The 15,000-nt window shown below is 43.6% G+C and overlaps 1 protein-coding gene across 1 annotated transcript in view; it reads right to left on the bottom strand.

Annotated features, from left to right (window-relative positions):
- pcsk1 (proprotein convertase subtilisin/kexin type 1) overlaps positions 1 to 15,000 on the bottom strand; it is a 26,972-nt gene that overhangs the window by 4,359 nt on the left and 7,613 nt on the right. The window contains exons 4-10 of the mRNA XM_063209763.1: positions 14,349 to 14,495; positions 12,064 to 12,140; positions 8,544 to 8,632; positions 8,047 to 8,219; positions 7,546 to 7,758; positions 5,951 to 6,051; positions 4,918 to 5,151 (exon numbers count right to left, since the gene is read on the bottom strand). Coding sequence (XP_063065833.1) covers positions 4,918 to 5,151; positions 5,951 to 6,051; positions 7,546 to 7,758; positions 8,047 to 8,219; positions 8,544 to 8,632; positions 12,064 to 12,140; positions 14,349 to 14,495 — 1,034 coding nt within the window. The remainder of the gene's footprint in view (positions 1 to 4,917; positions 5,152 to 5,950; positions 6,052 to 7,545; positions 7,759 to 8,046; positions 8,220 to 8,543; positions 8,633 to 12,063; positions 12,141 to 14,348; positions 14,496 to 15,000) is intronic.

Here is a 15,000-nt window from a genome sequence, read left to right as displayed (position 1 = left end):
CATGATTAAAGGGTATGTGATGTAGGCAGGAGAGCGCTCCCTCATGCCTGCATCTGATATAGCTCTGACAGGTGGCTCTAGGGGGACATTTCCTGCTCTACAGGACATTCTCCTGAAATGGGCTAACAGATATTTAATCCCAGAGAGAGAGCAATGCCAATCTGCCCAGGTGACTTTTAGACAGTGAATCATTTAGACACTGAATGAAAAAAGTTGCACCATCATTTGCACCGGGGAAATGACAATATAATGATTCAATAAACATTTTACGAAGCGACCCTTCACTGCACGACACTTTTAGAAATATGCCGACGTTCTGCTACAGGCGCGCTCCCAGCCTACGGGACAAGCTCACACGCAGCTACCTCCCCGCGCGCAAGAATGACACTTGGCTGAAAAAACCTGTGGGAACTTTTAAATGCTTACAATCCTCATGCAACCATTGCGCGAACATTATGCAACACAAGGAATGGACTGATTTTAAAACTAAACACGTTTACAAATGCAAACACTTTGTGAACTGCAACACGACGCATATAGTATATCGTCTCTCTTGCCCTTGCAATTGTTTTTACGTTGGCCGTACTAAGAGGCGCCTGAAGGAAAGGGTAGCCGAACACAAGTACGCAATACGCACCAACAATGAGGACTACCCGATGGCAAGACATTTCCAGAGCGCGCACAACAAAGATCCCAGGGCACTAAAAGTTGAAGCCCTGGAACACATCCCTACGGCCCCTAGGGGGGGTGACCGCCTCAAAACATTATTACAAAAGGAAACATTCTGGATACACACTTTGGATGCAATGAATTACCCAGGCCTCAATGAGGAAATAGATTTTAGACCTTTTTTGTAATGACTGAATGACCACAATGAGTATGGATGACCCTCCTTTTTAATTGACTTAAAATTGATGCCTGATATGTCTGAATATGTACATGTATTTGAGTAGGCTACTCTTTAATCGCTAGGTAGCCCATGAGCAATACCACGCTTTAATATACTGTATTATTCTTTAATATTATACTTTTCTATTGCAGTGTTTATATCAATGTGCTTTCATACATTCACTGAAAATGACAATATCCATGTACCCTACCGGAACCATCATGTGACCATGTGAACTGATAAAAGGTCACGCAAACGAACTCTTTCTTGTCACGCCCTGATGAAGACCCTGTGAGGTTGAAACCGGTTGGCGTTTTTAGTTACAGTGCCCTCCATAATTATTGGCACCCCTGGTTGAGATGTGTTAAAAGCCTTAAAATAAATTCAGTGTTTATTGCAGAAGAATACTGTCACACTGAAAATTGTAGGAAAATGTAGCCTTCAACTCAAATGAATTGTAAGAAAATAAAAAAATCCCTGGAAATAAATATAATTGAAGCATTTCTGTCATTTCTACAGTAGTTTACAAAGTTTACCAGAGTATGTAGGAACATTTAATTAGTAATTCATCACTTCCTGTTTCCCTGGGGTATAAATATGACGTGACACCGAGGCCATTTCTCTTATCCACTCTTAAACATGGGAAAGACAAAGGAACACAGCATACAAGTGAGGCAGATGTGCGTCGACCTTCACAGGTCAGGCAGAGGCTACAAGAAGATTGCCACTCAACTGCAGCTGCCCATATCCAATGTGAGAGGAATAATTAAGAAGTTCAAAACAACTGGAACAGTGGTAAACAAGCCTGGACGAGGACCCAAGTTTATTTTGCCACCACGCACAGTGAGGAGGATGGTAAGAGAAATCAAAAGATCTCCAAAGCTCACTGTTACAGAATTACACCAAAATGGTAGCATCCTGGGGTCACAAAGTCTCCCACATCAACCATCAGGCGCTGTCTACACGCCAACAAGCTGTTTGGGAGGCATGCACGGAGGAAAACCTTTCCTCACTCACAATCATAAAACGCAAGCGTCTGGAGTTCGCCAAGCGGTATTGGGGCTTCAACTGGACCTGTGTGCTTTGGTCAGATGAGACCAAGATTGAGCTTTTTGGCAACAAACACTCTAAGTGGGTCTGGCGTGCCACGAAAGATGCGCATGCTGAAAAGCACCTCATACCCACTGTGAAGTATGGGGGTGGGTCAGTGATGCTGTGGGGCTGTTTCGCTTCCAAAGGCCCTGGGAAGCTTGTTAGGTGCATGGCATCATGAATGCTTTGAAATACCAGGACATTTTAAATCAAAATCTGTTGCCCTCTGCTCGAAAGCTGAAGCTGGGTCGTCACTGGGTCTTTCAGCAAGACAATGACCCTAAACATATGGCCAAATCTACACAGAAATGGTTCACCAGACACAAAATCAAGCTCCTCCCATGGCCATCTCAGTCCCCTGACCTCAACCCCATTGAGAACCTGTGGGGTGAGCTGAAGAGGAGAGTACAGAGGAGAGGACCCAGGTCTCTGGATGATTTAGAGAGATTCTGCAAAGAGGAATGGCTGAAGATCCCTCTTTCTGTCTTTTCCCATCTTGTGAAACATTATAGGAGAAGATTAGGTGCTGTTTTGTTGGCAAAAGGGGGTTGTACAAAATATTAACACAAGGGGTGCTAATAATTGTGACACACATTATTTGATGTCAAATAATTATTTCTTTATGTGGGATTTTTTCCCCACTGAATAAATGCACTTGTATTGAAGGTTGGATTTTTCTCTTTTTTTCCATTAAGGTCCCCTATTATTTAGAAAAAAAATAAAATATTTGGAAGCTAAAAAACACATCTCAACCAGGGGTGCCAATAATAATGGAGGGCACTGTACGTACCCCAGTTAAAATAAAGGGTTTTTAAATTACTATACACCATACTACTCCTTGTCTCTATGCAAGAGTCGCCTGAAGTAGGCCCAACGGCCAACAAGTTTGGAAGAATGGACTTTGTCGTTTAACTTCAAGAGCACCTGCATTGGAGTACACTGTCTAACAAAGAAGAGCGCTCAGCATCTCCCCCTTATGACAATACAATGATTTCAGTGTCTTTATTGTAGAATTCTGACCTCACTTGTATAAGAAATCGGTATTTTTTTCCCCTAAGCATTACTTTCCAGGCTTTATGGGCCGACTATGTCAGTTGGCCAATGTTTCAGATGGAGTAACCCCTTGTGAAAATGCAGATTTTTCGGTTTGTGATCCTATGTGTGTAACAGAAGGTTTTCAGCATCAACATCAGCACTCTGCTGCTGTGCACAGCAGGAGGGAATTTTCACAGCAGAATATGAACCTAAATCTCATGTTTTCACGGCCATCCTTAGCGAGGAAAACAGAGACTGGGCACGCAACATACACATGTACACATGCGTGCCAAAGCATGCTCATGCAGACGCGTGCACACGCGCGTGCACAGACACACAGACACACACACACACACACATACAAACACGCACACACGCACGCACGCACGCACGCACGCACGCACGCACACACGCACGCACGCACGCACGCACGCACGCACGCACGCACGCACACACACACACACACACACACACACACACACACACACACACACACACTATGTGCAGCAGCGAATCCTTTGCTGTTATAAAAATAATTCTGCATTACCCTGTACAGCAGCAGATGGCAAAAGGGTTGAAGAGTTTATCTTGATCCGTATGTGTGTGTGTGTGTGTGTGTGTGTGTGTGTGTGTGTGTGTGTGTGTGTGTGTGTGTGTGTGTGTGTGTGTGTGTGTGTGTGTGTGTGTGTGTGTGTGTGTGTGTGTGTTCATGTCTGGAATTTACTGAGTTGAGTCAGGGTGTGTGTCTGGTCTGGGTTGGCAGGCTGCAGTAATGCATCACACTCTTTGTAAGTATAAATACTAGCTGCATTAGCGTCTGCCATGAGCCCGGGTGGTCCTCTCTCTTAATAAGATTACCTTCTCCGGAGGCTTTCCCATCATTTCTCAGCTGAAGCTGGACTACATAACATTACATTATGATGCGGTATGGTAAAATAAGTTACAAAACAACACGATATGACGTTTTTAACCAATATCTTTTCAGAAAATAATCAAATGGTGTCTTTTATATTACACTGCAGTGCGGCATTTAGCAGCTGCTGTGATCCAAAACATAGCTAAATGACACAGGAATAACTGGCACGGGTAAAGTTGGCCTATTTGTGTTTTGTACAATCCCAGTGCTGGAATATTAATACTGTAGAGTAGACAGTATGAGGGACTCAAAATAAATACTAAAATCCCATAATGCACTGCTTCCTTGTATCAGCAAGGGTGAACAAGATGACACTGTACATTGCGTGCCTGCCTGCTGCGCCATTCATGGAAATAGGACATCTTGTGCAGTTATTTTCTACCCAGGTCAGTATTTCACAAATGAGCTACAGAAACGTAGAAAGCACTAATCCAGTAATCCACACCACAAACACACACACACACACACACACACACACACACACACACACACACACACACACACACACACACACACACACACACACACACACACACACACACACACACACACACACACACACACACACGCTCAACAATCCCAAAAAAACAATCCCAGCCAGTCTCTGAATCATTTGTGTATACACATGCACATTGAAGTGCAGACATGGTAAAAAAAACCATAAAATATTTGATTTAGCCAATCTCATGAACCAGCTGATCTTAATTATCACACCCCTTCAGCCAGATTGATGAGCTTGTTAGTGAAGTCACCTGTGGTAGCAGCAGGTCAAAGGCCAAATAAAGTACGTTTGTAGATTGGAGAAGAACGATTACTGGCTGGAAAATGCATTGGCCACGGTGTAGTATGGAGGCATAGCCAGAGGACACGGTGCGCATGGGCAGTGGGTGCGACACCATGATGGACTTTTACTTTCTCTTTCAGTTGTCGTCTACACAGGCAGGAGGACACACGGAAACACACAGAAACACACATAAACACACACCTGGGCTGGAAGCTCTCGTCCCTGACGATGCACTGCTTCTTCTCGGGGACGTGCTTCCAGGTGGCCGGGTCTGCCAGGTCCACCAGGGCTTTGGCGTTCAGGAGGCCGAAGCCGAACCTGCTGTTGACCATGAGCCCCGCCCCGTTCCTCTTCCAGCCCGGGTTGTTGGCCAGCGGGTCAAACTCCGACGTCCACACCACAATGTGCTGCAGGTCCCTCCAGGTCAGCTCCGGACTGCAACCACAGGAGAGATTGGTTTGCTTATTCTCACCTCACCACAGTGATCAAGGTCATCTGGGAAGAATCTCGCTCTTTCCAGTCATGTTAAAGGACAACCAGGGCTCAATGGTTAGAGCGCTGGCCTTTAGATCAGAGGGTTGCAGGTTCAACCCCCCCTTACCAGCACATTCATCCATGACTGATGTGCCCAAGAGCAAGGGACCTAGCCCCACATTGCTCCAGGGCCTGTAACCAATAGAGTCTGTACCTATATAACTGTAAGTCACTTTGGATAAAAGCGTCAGCTAAGTGTAATGTCATGTAATACTGTTATCTAAAAAGTTTAGTTGCAAGCATCTTAATACCTTCTTGGAGCTTGAGAGTGGTAAAGCTCCTTCTTGGAGCTTGAGAGTGGTAAAACTTCATGAAGTTGCTTACAACCAAAGTCTTATCATCAACATTCCACTGTTTTCAATACAACCCCGCACACCGGCCCCGATGACCGCGGATCCCGATCATGGATTCCAATCAGAGAGCGGAGAGGCGTAGAATGGAGAGGACTGCAGTTTGTTTTAATGGATTCAACTGACAAGATTGACTATGGGCCACATATGCCAAATCATACACATTCGTGTTACGCCCAATAAACAGCCGTCATCAATCGTAAACCACACATCCCCCTACGGGATTTACAGTAGGCAGGTCTCCAGACCTTATCTCACTTGTAATGAGGTCTGGCGGTGTCCAGGCAATGTCAGACCCGTTGGCTTGAACGGATGAATGGCAAAATGTGGAGGAAGAGGACGGTACGTACTTCTGTTCAAGAGCCAGGGCGAATATCCCAGCAGCCAGTGGGGCAGAGGCGGATGTGCCCGTGTGGGTCTCCGTGCACTCGTTATGCAGATCAGCACTCGTCTGCAGACAAACAGCCAGAGGTAAAGAATCGTCATAAAAACATCACATCACATCACATCAAATCACATCACATAACATAGTGTAATATGACTCTGTCTTCAACATTTCCCCTTGTGACAGATTCTAAAATGGAATGGACTGGAGACATGCAGTAAGAAACAGAATTACTGTGGAAAGATGCACCTTTTAAAAATGTAATGGGACATGTCACATCATGGTAATAACATGTTATAAGGACTGTTTTCACATGTGGCACAGCATTGCCAAAAAGCAGCAAGTTCAATTGCAAAAAAATATCGACCTTTTGCCAAATGGAAGAGCAGAGAAGAACGACAGAGCTATTGACATGTCTAGTCAACACCCACGGAGATGCATGAGTCAGAACTGTCACGATGTTCCAGATGACCTTATTTTAGCCTGTTTTTTTTTCGGAAGCTGAGGTGACACCAAGACAAGTGGGGCTACACATTTTGCTCAGGGTGTGTTTCATGGGTTATAAAGTTTATGAGCCAAATCCCGGTAGTGAGTCTACTGCACTACTGTATGTCTCTCTTCCCACCCATTGAGACACAAGGGAGACAGTGAGACGAGGAGGATACTAAAATATGGAAGACATGGCGGATGGAACCGTCACAGCCTGGCAGAGAACAAAGGAGTAGAAATGGAGACACGATTGAATACTAATGTAAGGTTTAATAGGTGGGAACGTAACTACAGAGAGTTTGTCTAATACAATCTATGCAGCAAAATCAAAAGAAAGGCAAGAAAGGGCAGGCACACTAACAGTGAAAAGTTGAAAACAAGTTCATCCTGACGCAATGCTGTTCTGCTGCAAGGGACGTCAACCATTCCATTTCAGCCAATCACAATCAGATCCCTGTGGTTTTGATTGTGCACTGATTAGAAATCCAATACCAGGCTATTGATGTTGCTGTTACAGAATATGTTTGTTGCATAGGGTATTTGGAGGGAGGCACCTCTCATCCTTTGGTATAATATCCCCCAATAAAATGATTGAGTTAGTATCTGCCTGTAAGAACTGCCTTAAAGGCTGCCAGATACTTGCCTGGTCAACACCAGACCTAATCACAAGTCGAAACGATTGTGTAGAACTAAAGGCAGTATGGGAGTTCCCAGGCTATCCAGATATCAACCCCACTGCCGACAAATCCTTTAAATGTTGAATTCTACTGAAGCAAGATTTAATTTCTAAATATACCAAGCAATGTCATCTGCTATTAAGAATCTGTTTACAAAAACAGTATAGGCCTATGGATATTGTTGGAAACGCAATGGTTTTGCTTTTGGCCATTGGAGATTTACAGTTTTAAAAATATCCCATTAAGGGGGCTAAAACGCACAATGGAATTTTATTTTTTATCCACGTGTCATGTTTACGTTTAAACAGACAAAAAATATCCATGTGCGTGTAACCAGAACCAAAGTATGACTCCCTTAAACCCTGCAGGAGAGTAAGGGAGAGGTAGTACTCACGATCCTCTGGTCAGTGTAGTCTCCACTGCTGTAGGCGGTGGCGAGGGTGGAGGAACACTTCTCGGCGTACCACGGTGACAGGCCCTGCTGCGAGGCGCTGCTGATGGAGATGGTGAAGATGCTGTCGGTGTAGCCATCGCAGTCGCAGTTATCGCCCTGGCGACCGCCGTTACCGGACGCCCACACAAAGATGGAGCCCTTCCCGTCACGACCCTACAACACACAAACGACATACAGACAAATGCACAAATGAAGACGATTCATAAACATCATTTATGCCATTCATGATCATCTGCTGGGAGCCTAGAATACACCAAAGACAACATACCTGCATCAGTATTCATTCATTTATTCATTCATTCATCAATTAATTAAATGAATGACGAGCACTGTTTTTGTACTGAATGTTACACAAAATAGTTTGCCTACATTCAGGCAACTCATTAAAAAAACATCATACGTAACGTTCCTGATAATGTGTTAAATGACGTTTCCCCCTACCTTCTGGATGCCGTATTCGAAGGCCTTCGACGCCAGGCGTCCGGGCCCCTCCACGGTCTTGCCGTCATCGTTGGGCCCCCAGCTGGCGCTGTAGATGTGCACATGGTTGGGATTGAAGCCAATAGAGCTGGCCTCAATGGCGTCGGTCACGATCCCATCCAGCATCCGGATACCTACACCAATACATGGATACCAGAGCTAAGTGTACGTCATAGGTGATAGAGCAGCGCCTAATAGTATTGGTACCCTTGTATAATGTAAATAAATGTCTTGTTAAAAATCTTTGGAGATCCAATTTAAATATCCTGGTGGTAGAAGTTGTGTATATTTCCATTAATTTATGGATATATTGCACATTTGTAATGTAAAAGGGGTGCCAATACGAATAGGCAGCGCTGTATGGGCTGTGTCTGTGTGAAACCATGTGACTCCAATAAGCACACAAAAGCATCACCAGACATACACAAACATATGCTCATCACAAAACACCTCCTTACCTCCGACCTTGGAGTTGTATGCCACTCCTACTCCACATTTATTATTGTCCGCCTGCATGGCAATTTCACCAGCACATCTAGTACCATGTCTGCAGAGAGAGAGAGAGAGAGAGAGAGACAGAGAGAGAGAGATAGAGAGACAGAGAGAGAGAGAGAGAGAGAGAGAGAGAGAGAGAGAGAGACTTAATACTCAAGGCTGAAATAGCCAGATTATACACCTTTCTATGAAACAATATTTCAGACAATTTTCATACCAGTTTCATACCAACAATCCAAGAGAGACCTTATTCTTTATTGAGGATGTGGTACTGTATATGTTTTTGTTCCTGCATGACTGAACACAGAAGAATCCATCTTTGAAATGTAATTTCAGAAATATTTCATAACAAGGCACATCCTTTGATAAGGGTGCCACAATCCGAGCTAGACCCTCTTCATCGAGGCTAAAGACCATAACCTCCCACATACCGTACATACACTGGACATGTGTGTACCAACCTGCACACACACACAACCCCACTTGACTGTGTTGTTGGCAGCATGTTTGATAACATTGTGTGCATGTGAGGGTGTCCATGGCCAAAAGAGGTGCTAATAACAGGCCTTCATCCGGCGATCTCCCTGGCTCTCCAATTCAAGATAAATAAGGCTGTTTGGCAGAAGCAATTACACACAAGGACCTCCCAGACTATGATAACAAACAAAGTGCACCATCACAAAAACGGGGGTTGAAGTGTGTGTGTGTGTGTCTGAATGTGTGTGTGTGTGTGTGTGTGTGTGTGTGTGTGTGTGTGTGTGTGTGTGTGTGTGTGTGTGTGTGTGTGTGTGTGTGTGTGTGTGTGTGTGTGTGTGTGTGTGTGTGTGTTCATTTGCGTGTATCTGTTTCTGAAACTGCAGCCAACACAGCTGGCAGGGAGTGAGTCACCCGATGAGAGGCTTTGTGTGCGAAAGAAAGAAAGAAAGCGACAGAGCAGCAGAGACAATAAGAGGGGATGAGAGTGACTGAAAGAGAGATAGAGAGAAAGGGGGGCGTGGGGACAAAAATTAATGAGCGTTTTTCCTCATTATTGTGGTTCTGGAAATTACTGTTGCAATACACTGTGCGTCTGTGTACGCTTGTGTGTCTGTGTGCCTGTCTGTCCTTGTGACACACGGTCTCAGTTCCCACCCTCTCCTCTCCTTTCTTCTCCATCCTCTCTCCTCTTTTCTCCTCTTTTCTCCTCTCCTCTCCTCCTCTCCACCATCTCTAGTGCTGCTTCACCATCTCATGCCATTCTTCTGTGTCTACTAATTCTGTCCCCAGTAGTGTGCCTTGCTATTTGCCTCATTCCTGGCGCGTCTCATTAGTCTTTCTCTCTGATGGTTTGCCTGTCAGTACAGCTGCCAGTAATGACTATACACATTAACGTCTTGCCTTTCTGATGAAAAGATGTTGTTCCCCATCATTGCCTCTGTCTGCACCACCAACAGACATCTATCAGCATTTAGGTTTTATGTACAGTACCTAATCTGGGTGACAATGTGATTGATTTATTTGGCAATATCTGGTCAGAGAAAAAAAAGCTAAATTGCATGTAATCTTTTTTTTTCTCCTGCCCCCTCTGCTCTCTGCTCCACCATCTTGTTCATGCTCCTCCTTTTTGCTCAAGTTCTGCTTGCATGTCATGCTGAATTTGTTGCTTTTTTTCTTCCTTGAATCAGATTGACAGAAGTGAAAAAGCTTCATCAGAGAAAGAGAAGCTAACTTCCTACACACTAATGTGGTAAATAGGGCAAGGCATTGTGCAACAAAAGCAGTTTATGGGCAGAATGTAGTTGTGAGCTACGGATAACCCAATGAGTGTGGGTATTTAACTGCAATGGTAGAACATACAAATGGTAACGCCTCTTTGCAGTCTCTTTTCTGCTCTTCAGATAACCTAATTCCAATGAGGAGAAATGCGTCTGGCGGAGTTGCTTGTTTGGGCTGCAGAGTTCAGTTTTGAACGTGTTACGCAAGACGGCAGTCAGGCAGAGAGGGATTACCCAGCCAAGTGTATAAAGGCAGACGCCTTAGCATCCGTTTACTTTGGTCGCATGCCGATGCCCCTCTCTCAAAATCAGCTTCTCATTATCATAGATGGCATTCCACATCACCACTGTATGTAGTGTGGTCTGTCTTTATCTTAAAGCTAATCCTTCAAAGTCAAGAATCATTTGGTAGGGTTTGCATATTTTCCTACATATATTCAAGCCTGTCAGAAGATTTCTTTGTGCCATATATCATTGGTGTCTGGTTTCCGGCATCACAAATAAGGCATGTCCTAGTGTTGGTTGCTCTACATTTTTATCAGTAGAAGTGCATGTGTCTTCTTTGGTCTTAGCTCGTTCCAATAAATCTCTAAACTGAGAGCTCACTATTGACACTTTTTAAAAGCTTATCTAAATTCATTTTAAGTGGTCCTTGCCAATCTCTCTCTTAGTTTCACAAATCCTATCCAATGTCCACCATTTGCTGATGCACGTACACAGACAGACAGCCACCACACTTCACTGCAGTTGCTAGGTAATAAGGAAAGCTTGGCTCCCGGCTAACAAATGAAATAAAAACATGCAATCTGTTCACAAAAACAGTATTTGAAATATGATTAACCAACAATTTAAACTGAAGTGCTGACAAATAACAAAAAACATGAATTCCTTGTGCATTTTCATTTCACTTTTCTTATAAGACAAAATTAGTAGATACAACGTTTACTACCATAGACATTTAATTTATTGAGAACAGCACATGTTAAATATAGAGCAGTTTAACTACCATGGCATGATGACACTACTACTTACATGTGCACACAGAAACAAAATGTCTGCCCTGACCTTGTCCACAAACAGAGACAGCCTCATGGCATTCTTGCACAGATCCAGCGATATGATCTGGAATATGCTACTGAACGTTCCAAACACACTCCATATGGCCCCAGTTGATGAGCTAAATTTTACCGCAGTCACTGAGCGGTGTGCAGGAAGGCCTGGCAGCCTGCGGGATGCTGGCTTCATACCAAAGCTGAGATCATCACAGAGAGTCCATCTACCTACACCACCTCATCCAAATGGACTTTTCCCTTTGGCTAAACCAGAGGTTTGGAGAAAATCCTTAAAAAAACCTCAACTTTGATTTTGTCTGACAGTCCAAAAAGCAACAAAGGCAACAAAATAATTGTACAGTAGTTCTTTTAGAAAAAAATATTAATAATATAATGACCAATATAATGACTTACAATCACCATTTTATTGATTTGTCACCATTTGTTGTAAAACTGACATCTGTTCTGGTCCAGGCACAGTGGACAAGGTGAAGCAATGGAACTGCGCACCACAATATTTTTTTTCCTGGTATTTGTGTGTATTCACGTTCAAATGGCAGCACTAGCTCTTGCTTCTGCGACTGTTGCAGGGCATAGAACTCAGACGTCAGCTGGTGATCAAACACTAAAATGATGTTTGTAAAGAATAGCAGAGAAAAGCTAAAAGAATGACTCACTTGTTCTCATTAGTAGAGTCGTAGCGTGGGAAGGGGTCGGGATCGTTGTCATTGAAGTCATAGCTTGCAGCTGGATCCTAAACAAAATGAAGACAACAAACAACAAACACATCACACAAAAACAGGACCTTAGCATACGGTATATTTAACACACGCAACAGGTATGGATTAGGGCTCGGCGGTATACCGTTAAAAAACCGTGATGAAGGTTTTCACCTACAGAAGGTTCACTTTTGATGAGAGAAGGTTTTTTTTTAGTTTTTATTCCAAAAAAGTGATTAAAATAGAGATGGAGATTAATTAAAATTCTGGATTTTATCTCATTTTTTAATTTAATTTCAGCCTTTTCTTCAGAAACACTGAGATGTGGGGGAAAATCGGCGCTTATGAAAAAAATCGTGCAGAAAACCGTGATATTAATTTTCATCAAGAAAACCGTGATACGCATTTTTTCCAGAACCGCCCAGCCCTAGTTTGGATATACAGTATATGATATCAAATCCAGCAGCTGTTGAGTTGCCATTTGTGTGCAAACCAGTAGTATAGTTTTGTTCCTGTAATCCTTTCTCCAGTCTTTATGATTCTACCAAATCATTAAAAATAAAAACTCAATTCGGCCAATCATTGAGACCTACAGTAATGTGTTCCCATCAGTCTCAGGTGGTGATTTGGTGACTGCCGTAATGGTGGGATAAAGGGGGCAGAGAAAGCTCTACGCTGGTGAGTCAGCGTCACCGTGACGACAATGCCAGCAAAGGGAAATCAGTCACTTAGTCGTGTGCATACGTCCAATCCTCCCATGATTACACTGCTCTGAGGTCAGGGCACAAATGTTGAGTCACACCACACCACTCGGGAAATCATCAATCTGAAGAGGGCTGACGGCTTTTCATCATCAATAAGTAGTGTTACAGTCCTGGTGTTATACAATATGTACAATATGCAGTATAAATGTATAATACGGTATATAATGCTTTTCTTAAGTGTACATTTTATTATATTTTTTCTCTACAATGTTTAGACTCTATGTGTACCATTTAAGTAATAATAAGGAAAAAGGTCAGGAAAAAAGCACGTTATATTTTGTGTTTAATTTACCTATTTCATTAACATGATCATTGTCACAACATATCATATCCTCAACATATCAAGATACATCTCAGTTCTCACTAAATAGATCAGTAAGGACAAATTGAGGTAAATAAGTTTTAAATGCAAGCAATGTAATGCCTTACAACTGTAGTAAGGGAGAGTGCAGTGGTCTCAGTAGCTGTGTGAGAGTGTAGTGTAGTGCAGTGTAGCGTGTGTTTGTGTGTGGGTTAATGAAAGGCTCTGTAATTGAGAGACGTAATTACACAGCGAGCGAAAGCCCCCATCTGTGTGTGCTCAGCCCATTCTATCTCTGTCTCCTTTATTTCTGCCGTGTGTGTGTGTGTGTGTGTGTGTGTGTGTGTGTGTGTGTGTGTGTGTGTGTGTGTGTGTGTGTGTGTGTGTGTGTGTGTGTGTGTGTGTGTGTGTGTGTGTGTGTGTGCGTGCGTGATGTGTTTGTGTCTGTAGGCCTACATGTGTGCACATGTGTGTGTTCGTATGTTGACACACCAAACTGTGACTGTGCAAACATAGCTACTCTGCCATGGCCTTTTTTACATGAGAGACGAGCCACAGTGGAACAACATTGCCGGCTTAAAAGCACTTTAGCCCCATCTAGTTAACCTGTAACACAAAAAAATGACAGACTCTAAGTACACTCAGATGGAGAGAGTGTATAATGCCCACCTGGTTAAAAAAACTGATGAATAAATTGCTGCTAAATGAGGGCCATTGGATAAAATCTCCATCCGAGGGTTTTATGTTAATACTCCATTAGGCGGCCTGGCACACTTGTGTGTAGTGTAGTGAAATACTGTGCTCAGTCTTTTCTCATTTAATTTTTTTGCCACTGTGTGTGTGTGTGTGTGTGTGTGTGTGTGTGTGTGTGTGTGTGTGTGTGTGTGTGTGTGTGTGTGTGTGTGTGTGTGTGTGTGTGTGTGTGTGTGTGTGTGTGTGTGTGTCTGAAAGAGAAAGAGAGAGAGAGAGAACAACAAAGCAAAAGAGAAAGAAAAAGGAAAAAGAAAAAGAAGGCAAGCCTATGTGCGTTTGTGTGAGTGGGGCTACATGTCTGCCTGTGTCTGTGTCTGTGTCTGTGCTGGTTGGTTGGGCTACGGGGGTTGCTATGGGAACAGGGCAACGTTCAGCCGCATCATGGTTGCCGTGGGCGTTGCCGTAGCGACGAGAGGAGGACTTACGTAGTTAGGATAGATGTCCGTGTGGTTCCACTCCAGGCCGTCATCCAGCACGGTGATGACCACTCCCTTCCCCGTGATGCCCTTCTTCCACACGGGGATCACGTGCAGGTCCAGCTTGGGCAGCGAGGGCGATGTGCGGGTGTCTTGCTGCAGAAGGAAACAGAGGAGGAGGAGAAGATTTAGATTTGATTCAGATTTAGATTTAGAAACAAGAGATGGAGAGAGAGAGAGAGAGGGGGGGGGATAGGAAAGGAAAGGAAAGGAAAGGAAAGGAAAGGAAAGGAAAGGAAAGGAAAGGAAAGGAAAGGAAAGGAAAGGAGATACACAGAAACAGATAGAAAGAGAGGATGGTGACGTGCGTGTGTCTTGCTGGAGATAAAAAGAAGAAGATTTAGATTTACAGTATATTTAGATTTAAAAAGAAGAGAGGGAGAGAGAGGAAAAGGAGATACACAGAAACAGACAGAAATAGAGTATAACGGCATACGCATGTCTTGCTGGAGAAGGAAACAGAGAGAAGGAGAAGATTCAGTGATGCGTGTCTGAGATGTGTGTTTGTGTGTGTGTGTGTGTGTGTGTGTGTGTGTGTGTGTGTGTGTGTGTGTGTGTGTGTGTGTGTGTGTGTGTGTGTGTGTGTGTGTGTGTGTGTGTT

This window comes from Engraulis encrasicolus, chromosome 11 (assembly GCF_034702125.1).
Source record: "Engraulis encrasicolus isolate BLACKSEA-1 chromosome 11, IST_EnEncr_1.0, whole genome shotgun sequence".
NCBI classification, from domain to species: domain Eukaryota; kingdom Metazoa; phylum Chordata; class Actinopteri; order Clupeiformes; family Engraulidae; genus Engraulis; species Engraulis encrasicolus.
Note: the sequence above shows the minus strand (reverse complement) of the source record. Positions and strands in the feature narration are given on the sequence as shown.